The sequence below is a fragment of the Tursiops truncatus genome, chromosome 9, assembly GCF_011762595.2.
Source record: "Tursiops truncatus isolate mTurTru1 chromosome 9, mTurTru1.mat.Y, whole genome shotgun sequence".
NCBI lineage: Eukaryota > Metazoa > Chordata > Mammalia > Artiodactyla > Delphinidae > Tursiops > Tursiops truncatus.
This window is the reverse complement of record NC_047042.1, coordinates 46824468-46837254: the sequence shown is the minus strand read 5'-3', so window position 1 is coordinate 46837254 and position 12787 is coordinate 46824468. Positions and strand designations below refer to the sequence as shown.

General features: G+C 38.0%; 1 protein-coding gene across 4 annotated transcripts in view; it reads left to right on the top strand.

Moving 5' to 3' along the window:
• DYNC1I1 (dynein cytoplasmic 1 intermediate chain 1) overlaps positions 1–12787 on the top strand; it is a 388679-nt gene that overhangs the window by 86627 nt on the left and 289265 nt on the right. For all 4 annotated transcript variants that reach the window (XM_073809695.1, XM_073809697.1, XM_073809694.1 and 1 more), the window contains 2 exons: positions 3260–3374; positions 6100–6190. In XM_073809695.1, the coding sequence (XP_073665796.1) occupies positions 3260–3374; positions 6100–6190 (206 nt within the window). The remainder of the gene's footprint in view (positions 1–3259; positions 3375–6099; positions 6191–12787) is intronic.

The window sequence follows — 12787 nt, the reverse complement described above, 5'->3', positions numbered from 1 at the left end:
ACACATTGTTTAGTTTAAGGTGCTAGTTGGTAACAGTTAGGAACTGCCTTTATTTCCAATAAGTCACAGTTACCTAACTTCGCATTTTTCCTGGTCAACTTTGAGTGTTGATAGCTTTCCTAAGCTTCTGTTACGTCTAGATGGACATTTATCCTTACTAATATTTGTCATTATATTGTCTGTTTCCTTAAGAATTAAAAAAGGCAGAAGGCAGAGAATGAGTTGTAGAGACACCTTGTATCGTGGGAGTGACACATTGGAGGTGGAGTTTGGGTGTGCTATTTTTGCACAGTGTCTGGCCATGCATGTTGACACGCAGTTTATGTTCTAATATGTTTTTTGAATGCTTAAGGATTAAAGTTAGGAGTTCCCTGGTGGTGCAGTGGTTAAGAATCCGCCTGCCAATGCAGGGGACACAGGTTCAATCCCTGGTCTGAGAAGATCCCACATGCCACGGAGCAACTAAGCCCGTGCGCCACAACTACTGAGCCTGCGCTGTAGAGCCCGTGAGCCACAGCTACTGAGCCCATGCGCCACAACTACTGAAGCCCGCGCACCTAGAGCCCATGCTCCGCAACAAGAGAAGCCACTGCAAAGAGAAACCCATGCACCGCAATGAAGAGTAGCCACCTCTCGCTGCAGCTAGAGAAAGCCTGCGTGCAGCAACGAAGACCCAACGCAGCCAAAAATAAATATAAAAAAATAAATAGATAAATTTATTTTTTTAAATGATTAAAGTTAGAATAAATTAAAAAAAAAACAGATTCTGTGCCTTTCTGCACAGGACATACATGACAGAAGGTTATAGATATTATGCCCTAAGTTTATTCAAAGGAAGATTAGATGGATCTTTTTCTGTTCACTGTACATAAGCTCCATTAGAATCTCTCGCGTTCATCACCACCGGCACTCCGTTGTCCTTAAATAAGTTTTTGTTGAAAGGATGAGGAAAAGTGGCTTTGTTCTGAGCACTGGGTCACTGGAAACTTAGATGACTCCTCCTCACAGTGGTGGTGTAAAGGGGCTTACTGAATGGACTATAGCTGGTGGAAACTGCTCTGAATGGTGTGTAATTCTTAGATTCTATAGCTATAGAAGAGCAATTACCAAAGGCAGAATATTCATTCATTCAACACATTTTTTTATTGATAATTGTGCATCAACTGTGTCAAGCCTTGAACTGGATGTGTGGTTACAGTGGTGAACAAAATAAACACGTTATCTGCTCTCAGTGAAGCTGACAGTCTAGTTATGGCTTAACTCTTCACTGTAAAACCATGCTATTCTGCATTGGCTTCCTGAGATGAATTTTGCTTATCTTCATTTTTTCATTTGTATTTTAGCAGTGGCAGTGATAATTCCCTTTTCTCTCATTTCCCCCTTTTCCTTCAGTCCTTTTTTTAACTTTATGGTATGTGAATACTGATATAGATCCTCACTCTGCAAGGTCCTTTTTCTTATCTTAGTTCTGTCTTTGCCTCTGTTGTATGCATAAGCTTTGGAACTTGCTAGTTTAAATGTTAAAATTGGGAAAGAACGTGAACTTTGATATCTTCCAAGATTAAACTGCCGCTTCAGAATTTTGGGTTATATGAGAGTGCCTGAATCTTCTAGTATCCTCATTAGCCCTTATCGATCCCCATAATGGCAGTTTTCCCTCTGATGACAGGTAGACTTCAAACATATGACTGCATTTTAAGCCTGAGGCGAATAATAACAGAAGCCTTGAGCCTAGCACTATGTGCAAAGATGCATTTTACTTATAATTGGGGTGTAGGTTACCATCTGGGAGTAAGTCAAGGTTGCATGAACTCTTTCTGCTTTAGATGCCACAACAGAAATTATGCTTACTGCTTTGAAATGTACTTTGCACTCCTGAAAGAGGTAATGTGTCTGTTAGGGAGCCCAGCTTGCCCCTGGGGAGAAAGGTGTGTCTGATAACTGGATAATTGGCTTTTGACAAGCTCTAAGACAACTTCATGCCTGTAAACTCACAAAGCCTTGGAGGTAGCTGCACATCAAATAGGATGTTATCGTGTTTCAGATGTGGGGCAAATGCCTTGTCTTAAGTAGTAATTGTGTTATGAAAAAGAAAAGAGACCCGAGAATTCCCCCCAGAATTCCACCACTAACCTTCTTTAACCTGTATTTTGACTTGTTGCTATCCTATAAAAAGACAAACTGGATCTGACTATAAGAGGCTCAGATAAGATGTGTTTTTAAGATAGAACTTGGGGAAAGAATGTCTCTCTCCTAAATGATTTTTTGTTTTGTATTTTTCTACACGATAATTTTCTCCTTTGAGTTAATATGTATAATGGAAGCCTATGAAAATCAGAATTGGGCTTCCCTGGTGGCGCAATGGTTGAGAATCTGCCTGCCAATGCAGGGGACACAGGTTTGAGCCCTGGTCTGGGAAGATCCCACATGCCGCGGAGCAACTGGACCTGTGAGCCACAATTACTGAGCCTGCGCGTCTGGAGCCTGTGCTCCACAACAAGAGAGGCCGCGATAGTGAGAGGCCCGTGCACCGCGATGAAGAGTGGCCCCCGCTTGCCACAACTAGAGAAAGCCCTCACACAGAAACGAAGACCCAACACAGCCATAAATAAATAAATAAATAAATAAATTTAAAAATTTCACGACATATGTCAATATTTAGAAAAAAAAAGAAAATCAGAATTAAGCAACAATACTTACATCAGTATTGTTCACATGCTTTAATAAACATTTTAGCTTGGTTTATTTAAACCATGGTAAACTTAGATTACTGATATAATAGTGTATTGTACAGTAACAGATTTTCATAACTAGCTTTACTTTTTAGTCAGATCCCAATAATTCGTTGTTTGCATAATTCCAAACATGACCCATGAATATTACAAACACACTCATCAAGAACTGATCATATGTCTTCCCAGAAGGGACAAGGGGGTTTAAAAAACCAGACAGAATTTTTTTTAAAATCACATCCCAGTTAGAAATATTTTGCCGTGATGGTTTCTTCCGAAACTGAGTGAGTAAAACTTTTATACCCTGTGATAGAGACAGGAAAAAGCCTTCAACCAAAGGAGAAAGTACTGGGTTAGTGATTATTAAATGGAGCAGTTACAGTGTTTTTTCATCCTTTATACACATGATTATATCTATTTAGGGCTTTTGCCTGGTGTTTTCTGCCATGCATTTACCAGGTTCAGCCAGGAAAAGCATACCTTTAACTCTGTTATTCACTTTTCTTACTGGCATCTACTTTTTGTAGGCTGATATGCAGCAGAAGAAGGAACCAGTTCAGGATGACTCTGACCTGGATCGCAAACGCCGAGAGACAGAGGCTTTGCTGCAAAGCATTGGGATATCGCCGGAGCCCCCTCTAGGTACTTAAAAGTGCTTTGTGTTACTATTTCCTCAGATTTGACTTGTGTGGGATATACCATGTCCAGCATTTACTATTCTTTTACGTCTATTTTTGTTTTTATTTTGTAAGAAACGCTTTGGCTTATGGGTCAGATGTATTTATTTTTGGAATTGAGGGGGCTGGAAGGAAATAGGAGGACAGGTTGTAGAGTTGTTAGCAGTTTGCTGCTTATTGGCTGATTCTGCAGTCAACCTTCTCCACTGTGTGTTATTTGTTAAATGAGTTGCCACATGGTAAATACAAGAAATCTCGAAATTAAGAAAAAAAAATTGTTCTTCATTTTCATTGCTGAATCCCTGCCTCTCTCTGCCAACCTAAATACTGTGAATCTGGTTATGAATTTCATAACCACCACAGACACAGTTATTCCATGATGAAAATAGAATGCTCGATGGTAAATTTGAAGGAAAACTTAGAAGGGTGACAGATTAGCAGCTAATTAACAAGTTTAAATTTCTTTGACTCTGTTGTATATCTTGGTTTCATTGCTCATCGGCATTTTTACTGCAGCACCCTTCCTCCAACTCATTCACTCCTAGTTAATTATCCATGACCTCATTTTATCCAGGGTTTGGATATTCAACTATTTGTTTTATTTGTGTTGAAGGTAACTTGTACATAATGTGTTTACTCTGTCACTTAACTATATATCACTCATGTGATAAGTTATTTTATTTTTCTTTATCCATTTGCTTTCCATACATTTTAGAGTAATCCTAGGGTGTCTGTAAAACTACGTGATATCCAATATAGTAAAACAAAAACTTTAAAAGTAATACATATAAATAAATGCAGTACAGGTCTCCTTTTATCAGTGGTTTGTCTTCTTTTATTTCCATCATTGGGTTTTATATTAAAATAAATTTTCATGTATTTCCATAATTACTTAACAATAAAAAATATCCCATGTACAACAAAATGGCAAGTGTTTATATCACTATAAATAAGAAAAAGAGCAATATATCATAAGCATACAAATTATTAAGTATTGCTGAATATAATTTAATACACACAAAACTAAAACACCATGAAAAGGCATTTTATACTCAACCTCAGTTTGTAGTAGGTAAAATCATATGTCTAACAATGATATAATAAACCCCAATAAGACGTTGATTATTTTGTTAGCTTCTTTGTGGTATGAAAGAGGTAAACTATGGGATATTTGAGTGATGGACCTTCTTTGAGGAGCTGACAGATTTTTTTATTACTTAGTTGACAAATGATATATATTAGACACTTTGCAATTATATTTTTGCCTCAAAGTAGCCTTTGAAGTTCTGCTGCAATGTGAACACTGGTTAAACCCAATAGTAGAATATCTATTCTCCCCTAACCTGCATAAAGCCAGCAATTAAACCTTAAGAGCAAAACAGTTTAAACATCCCTAAACCATGACCAAATTCTGAACTATCCCTGCATCCCTGCCAAAGGGCCCTGGCAAGGGTGGACTCCATTTTCAATTTTCATCCATGTCTCCGACTGACCCTCTGACTTATTGCAGAGGGTAATCAGTGAATTAATTGTAGAACCACGTGAAAATTCCTAGTTACTTGACAGATCTGCCATTGTGTTATAGGATTTGGACAAAATAGTTAAACCCTTTACCTTATTGAATAAATAAAAGGAAATTGCACATGATTGAAACCAAATGGGAATCTACACTACGTATTGAAGTTTCTTTCTGCCCATATGGCTTCTTTGGCATGTGTGATACTGAGAACCCGTTCTCATCTGGCCTGCAGCCACCTTGGCTATTTGGGGCAGCTTCTATCTGAAGGACATTTGGCTTGTACCTGAAGGATAGAGAAAAAAATACATTTGCATTTCCTTTAGTTTTTTTCTTTTATTATCCTTGCTCTCAGACTTTCAGCTTGCACTGACCTTGATCTTTGAACTTGCTTCTCCTGTCTGCAGAACGGCAGTTTGCTTATGTGCACATGGCAGTGCTTTCTAGAGCTGCCAGAAGCAAAGGAACACAATTCACAAACACAGTAAACATTACAACGGGATGGAACTGTTAATTAAGTGTAAAAATAAAGCAGCCTGGCATTTTGCTTTGTTTTGAAAGAGATTTTTAAATTACCAGGTTCAACATTTACCCTTTCTCTATCTGTCACTTAGTCTCTCACAGCAAATGCAGTTTATACTCCGTGGACAATAGATATCCCTCCAAGTGCAGACATACAACAGCCTTTTCTGACTCCCTGTGACCATTTAAAATTATTCAGAATCACTTATTTTATAATCTTTTAAAGTTTTATAGACACCTCATTTTATTTTTTAATAGGTCACATCTATACTAACAAAATAAAGTGGAGAATTAGAAGTATCTGGATAGTTCATGCTAGAGAGAGATTTGACTTGAATTATCTGGGTAACTGTTTTGATTCTCCATGTTACTTTGTTAAGGTGGACATGGCCTTAGAATCCCTAAGTTAATTCTGTCTAAATTCATTTCAAATTTTAATTTCCAAAATATGAAAAATTCACTTGACTTTCTTCCTTTTCTTTTCTTTTCTTTCCTTTTTTTTTTTTTTTTTTTCCTTATCCCATCTCAATCTCTCCTGGCCATACAACCACTTTAATTTGGGCCCATTTGTTTTGATTTGTTTGACGCTGCTCTTCCCCAGTGCAGTCGCTGCATTTTTTAACATGGGATACCTGTTATTTTCATTATTTAGTCCCAACCCCTATGTCTCCCTCCTCGAAATCAGTGAGCACTCCCAGTGAAGCTGGAAGCCAAGACTCAGGCGACCTGGGACCATTGACAAGGTAAGAATTTTCCCTTTACAAAGGCCATGGTGGGGTGTCAATAATACAAGCCCCCACCCCGGCCAAAAAAAAGGCCTGAAAACCACATCATTCCGTTGTACATGGTTAAATGTGCATGCATCTTCAACGTATCAGTCATTTTATGTTTACGTTTCTGGTGGCTTACTATTTTTGGTGGCATAGCATTGAACTTGAACCCTAGAAATGATAAACTTATATATTATCCTTCCGTGAATGGGCTAATTTAGCACCATGTACCTTGTTTCACAAACACAGACATATGTATTAGCTTAGGCCTACAAGAAAGCAGGGAAGGACCAAAGACAAATGGAATATATATCCAGCTTCTTCTTATTCCACTTTGGTTTTGGTTTCCATGAGAATCTTTACGACTAGAACACTGAGATGTTCTAACCCTAAATTTAATTTTTCAAAAGTCTTGTTTATTTGCTTAATAGAGTTGATTAATTTGAGAACTGGGTCCCCAAAGTGTTTTTATTATCATTACTAATTATTATAATCATCAGGATTGACTGCTCTGATTTTGTCAATTGCCAAATTTTTATTACACTAGGTATATTCCAAGATTATGTAATTAGCTTCTCAAAGCGGATATAGACATTCTCTAATTTGACCACTGAGGGGACATCCAAAATGTAAAGATGTAACGAGAGAAAGGAGAAGGCTCATTAATATGCATGGAGTCATGGAAACTTTCTTAATCCAGGTGCCTTCAGCAGGATTCCCACGAGGGTGCCTATAGGCAGGTGATAGACATGAGTGGCAGGTGATAGACATGGCCCGTGGCAGCTGGTTAGCAGGCACTCCCTTTATAAAGGTCAGATGTCTCCTCACAGCTCAGGCTGGTTGAGCTCAGGTGGGAACATGGACCCAGTTCTTCCACATCTTTCAGTTTTTCATGAGAAGCTAAAAATTCAAGTATTTGTGCAACAGTCTCCTAAATGTTAACTGTTAATGACTTTGTTAAAAGTAGTTGTGGGCTAGATCTTGTTGACAGTTTGTGACCTCTCTCTTTGACTCTTAATTTTTTAAAAATCATGAAATATTTTAATAAAATTTCAAATAAAAGAAACAGTCATCCACAACACCACCATTCTGAGAAATCAGCCTTTGCCTTGTCAATGTACCTTTCAATCCTTGTCTACCTGTGTACATTTCTTGCTACCATATTATGTTCCTGGAGGAGAGGTATACAATTTTGCATTTTTCTCTGTTAACACATTATCACAAGCATTATGTTCTGAAAGTCCATTGTTTCCAGAAAAGCGTAGGCAATTTTGGTAGAGAAAACTATGGAAATGAGAATAGTATTAGCCTGTGCTGTAGGCCTGTTTTTTGCTTTCTGAAACCAACGTGTAAGACTGAATTGATCTCACCAATATCTGCCTGTTGGTGTGTTTCGGACTTGAGTGTTTTGTTTTGATAGGGCCTTTTGAAACCAGTGGATACTGCTTTCAATTTGAGAAAAGTGAAAGTAGAGACTTTTGTGGGCACCAGGCTGGTTTATGTTAGTTTATGTTAGCCTTTGTGATTTGGGGTAGCACACGTCTTCTCTCATCTTTTGCTTTGAACACTTCAAAAGGTCTTTGAGGGGGAAAAAAAGTAATAATAACACAGCATGTACCATCTAACATTTATACAAGAGCAGGCACAATATAATCACATTCCTTAGGGGGTCGTTGGCCTGTCATTAAGTTAATATATTTGCCTGTTTCTGTACAACGATGGTGTTGTGTCAGTGATGCTTAGTGTCAACGGGTGCAGTTGGCAGCATTAAATACTGTTACTGACTTCATAGTTGATGAGCCCTTTTGAAAACTTCTAGAGAAAGCTGACCTATGCTGTTAGCACTCTGGGGACAGCAGCAGTTATTCCTTCTGAGAGAACATCATTTCATTTCTTTCCACTTCTTACATGATTTTTTAACTTAATCACTTTGGAAGAGGTGCTGTCTACTCCTACCCCACACAAACTCCAACTAGCTTCAATTCTTTATAGGAACATTTTGGCAAGCGTAGGCAACTAGAAGTCAATGAGTATCTCCCTTGCTAAGTGCAGGTTTCATAGAAATGCAAGGAAACTGGCATTGAGGAAATGATGATTTTCAGAAAAACTAAGGATAAAATTGGCTTGAGACGGCATTAGGAATAACTTAGTAAATCTTGCCCTTGTTGTTGTTGTTTTTTTTTTTTTTTTTTTTGGCGGTACGTGGGCCTCTCACTGTTGTGGCCTCTCCCGTTGCGGAGCACAGGCTCCGGACGCGCAGGCCCAGCGGCCATGGCTCACGGGCCCAGCCGCTCCGCGGCATGTGGGATCCTCCCGGACCGGGGCACGAACCCGTATCCCCTGCATTGGCAGGCGGACTCTCAACCACTGCGCCACCCGGGAAGCCCCTTGCCCTTGTTTTGAACTTAGGAACATTCCGCCCAAATTTATGTTTTTGCTTCCATGAAATATATATGAGAGTTAAATTTCAGAAGAATGTTATATTTCAGTTTTTAAAATTCCACTTGGAATGTCTTTTTCTGTAGAAGAAACATCTTTTGAAAACAGTTACTATTAACTCTAACACTTCATAAAACATGAGGCTGAGAAAAAACTTGGTAATTCCTAAGAATGTAACTCTATAGTCATAAATTTGCATATTTGTGTAGAATTTGGACCTTTTGAGAAATGGAAAATCTTTCAGAAGATAACTTAGGAGTCAAATCAACATATCTGGTCCTACCTAAAGGGGCACATAAATTCTGTCATTCATTTGCCAACATTTCAAACCAAAACTACAATTTTCTTTTCAGAGCCAAAATTGGGAAACATTTCTTATATAAGCCCTGTAAGTGGTTAATTTGGAAATGGGCATACTTAATGTACCCTATTATAAAGAGAAGGTTAGAATAGTGCTTTAAAAAATCAGGTATAACAAAATTTTCTTTTATTGATTTAGTAAATTTTCTAAATTGAGTGAATAGATAGATATATCTAATAATTTTTCAATTATACTAGTGTGATTTAATTTTTAAACTTACAGTGTCATTATTTGTGTTCCAATTTCTGCTTCTGTTATTATGGCCTGCTTCTCATTTACAACTTACATTTGTGGTGCTTTTCTCTTTCTCTTAATTAGTTTTTGTAGAACCAATTAATCATTGCTCATTTAAATATACTGGACAAAAGAACAAGCTCTTGGGTTTCAAAAAAATCAATTTATTAATAAAAAATTTAAAAGACTAGTTCTACAAATAAAAGTAGATGAAAAAAATCCTAAACATACTATTTGCAACTGGAATCCAACACAATATTAAAAGGATACAATGTTATGCTTGGGATATTGACTCAAAAATTGGGATCGATTAAATAATTCAAGGATATTTTAGTATAGGAAAACATGTTATCATAATTCAGCCTAGGAAAAGGTCAAAGAGGGAAAAGTAAATATTGCAGTATATTCTGAATTGGTACTTGCAAAACTTAAACATCTAGTCCCATATTTTAAAACTTAGTAAACTAGGAATAGAAATATTTTTCTCAATATGATAAAGAATATTAATTTCAAACCAACAGCTTACATCCTTTATACATGCAAGTGAAGCAGTAGCACTTTATAGCTCTTAAACAAGAATGACTTAGTTGAATACATGTCTCTCTTCCTCAGGGAATGTCAGGTCCTTGAGAGCAGGGAGTAAGTGATATTTGTGGTTGTATCCATATAGTAGGTATTCATTAAATGTTGAATGAATCAAGTATCCTCCTGCTTTTTACAGATCAGGGCACTGAGACACAGAGAGAATAAGTAATTTTCTCAAGCTCACACAGGACATAGCTACAGTGCTATGTTTGACCCTGGGCAGGATGATACAAGTTTCCACAATCTATACCTCAACCCTACATCAGCTCTAACGACAATCGATAAAAGTGATACACAGCCTACTCTGTTAGGTTACTGTGATTAAACAAATAAATATCTGTTAAGCCCTTGGAAAGGAGGCTGGCATATATTAAGTATATGTGAGTTTTAGCCATTACTGTTCTTTTTTTCGTACTTTGATTTAGCCCAGCCCTTAATCCCTAACCTTCAGGTATTCAACCAGAAATGAATCTAAGTAAGAATCATTCAGCCCACATTTATTCTTATTCACATGGATGGCTCACAGGGGACTTTGCACCAGGGCTTTTCTCATGTTTGGCTGAGATTCCAAAACTAAATTAGAGGCTGCACTGGCCTGTGGCAACTAGGAGAGTATTGACATCATAAAGTTTACTGTATACCAGAGCATAGGCTACACACTGTCCCAAGCCTGATTCAAGAGGAAGACTTTCAAAAGGATTTCAAGGGTAAAACGTGTCTCAGTGTGATAACGTATTGTGCAATCTCTTGTTACAATAACACCCATCCCGTAACCTCCTTAAAAAAACAGTCCCAGGGGAGATTATTCATGCTTGTCTTTTGTGACAAGTGACATGGGGTGGACAGATAGTAATACAGTTGATTTTTGTCTTCCTTTTGGACCCTCTGTAGCCTTAACACCATCACTAAGTTCTACTTTCCAATCAATCAAGGACACTCAAGTACCACCGCATTTTATTTTTAATAATCTCTTATTATTATAGAAAACAGTATCAGTTCATTTTATACAATTAGAAAATATAGACAAGCAAAAATAGAAAAAAATCATATTCCTACAGAGACTATGCATTAGCACTCTTAATACCTTAGTGTATATTCTTTCACACAATATATACGTCATCATATATACGATAAATGATATCATACTGTACAAACTGTTGAACTTACTTTTCTATTCAGGTATCTCTATTTTTCCATTTCAGTACATTTTCATCTTATCTAGTATCTATACCATCTTCAAATTTCCCCAGTTGCTCCCAGCATAATCCCATTATATTTAAAATTGATGCCTGTCTTTCCAGCCATCAGCACCTATTAACCAAAACGCTTATGTCCATAGATTTTCTCTAGAGAGGTGAAGCCCCTCCCAAGGGGACCTTAGATGTAGCAACAGAAGAACAGGGGAACAAAGGTACAGAGTGGATTAGAGGTCTTTCAGGCTTCCAGCTTCATGTGGACTCCAGACCAGAACTGGGACAGATGTCTGCAGATCCTCTCCTGTTCAGTTTGAACATTAGGTCTCTATATAGTTAATATTAAGTATGATGTTGACAAAATACTTTGGGTAAAATTCAGATATTTGATAAACTCTGCCTTTCCCTGATCTGCTTACTGCCTAGTGAACTCTGAACTCACAAATAAGGAAATTAGAATAATTTATTCATGGTCAGCTTGTGCTGGCTGCACCTGGTCACCACTTTTCTCTTGTAATTTGAGGAGAGGAAAATGTGCTCAGGGACCACATGGGTTTAATGCCCGACAGAAAATCCTCAGGACTTTTTTTTTTTTTTTTTTTGCTGTACGCGGGCCTCTCACTGTTGTGGCCTCTCCCGTTGCGGAGCACAAGCTCCGGAGGCGCAGGCTCAGTGGCCATGGCTCACGGGCCCAGCCGCTCCACAGCATGTGGGATCTTCCCGGACCGGGGCACGAACCCGTGTCCCCTGCATCGGCAGGCAGACTCTCAACCACTGTGCCACCAGGGAAGCCCAATCCTCAGGACTTTTAACTTCATCCACAATTGAACTCCATAGGATTCCCTGGCACTACCTGAACCTCAAAGGATTTTTAACTCTTTTTGGTGAAAACATCACTATCTTTCCCTGATGAATCAGAAGCTAAAGGGAAGACTGTAAGGAGGAATTTTAGTAAAGGTAGAAAAGTACAATTCAATAATGCAAAACCTTGGGGGAAATTTAATAAAGACGAGTAAGATTTTGTGCATCCAAAATTCCTTAAATGATCATTATGTAAAGAGAAGCCGACAGGATGCTACCAGCTAGTTGGACTTCAGGGAGACTGAAATCACTGATTTGAGGCTGATTAAAAGTCAGTCTCTTTGGAAATCAAAATAAAGTGTACACTCTAGGGTTTTCTCTTTATGTGGCACGTAGACTGATTAGTTAAAAATTGTTGATATCCTGTCACTCTGTCTCAGGCAGAGAGTGCTGTATATACCCATCTGGTTATAGTTATAGGGTAAACATCTATTTTTATCAAGGGGTTGCTGAGATTTCTTCTAGAGAGACTGCCTGCTTGACAGCAGGTCCTCTGTGTAAGATTTGGGGAAAACACATCCTTGCTCTGTGCTGGGAAGTCTTGCATTTCTTTTTGAATTCAGCTCAGATGGACTCCCTGTATGGCTTAGTGTGGCCTGTATCAGAGCTCCATGTTAGGGCTTTAGCCAACAGAGGGAAGATTCTCACACAGTAAATGAAGAAAGAGGATTTTTAAAAAGAGCCTGGTATGAGTGTGTATTGCACTGTTCCAATTTTACTGCTGACACTGGAAAAAATCTTTATCATTGTCCTTGCTAGACCAAAGTAAGGAAATCATTGAGGCTGGGAAGTAAAACATTAACTCATTATTTAAATGTCATTTTTAATTAGTTGACATCACGTTAATGATTCTGACAGTTTGAGTGATGTGATGGATTTTAAAATGTCCTTATTATT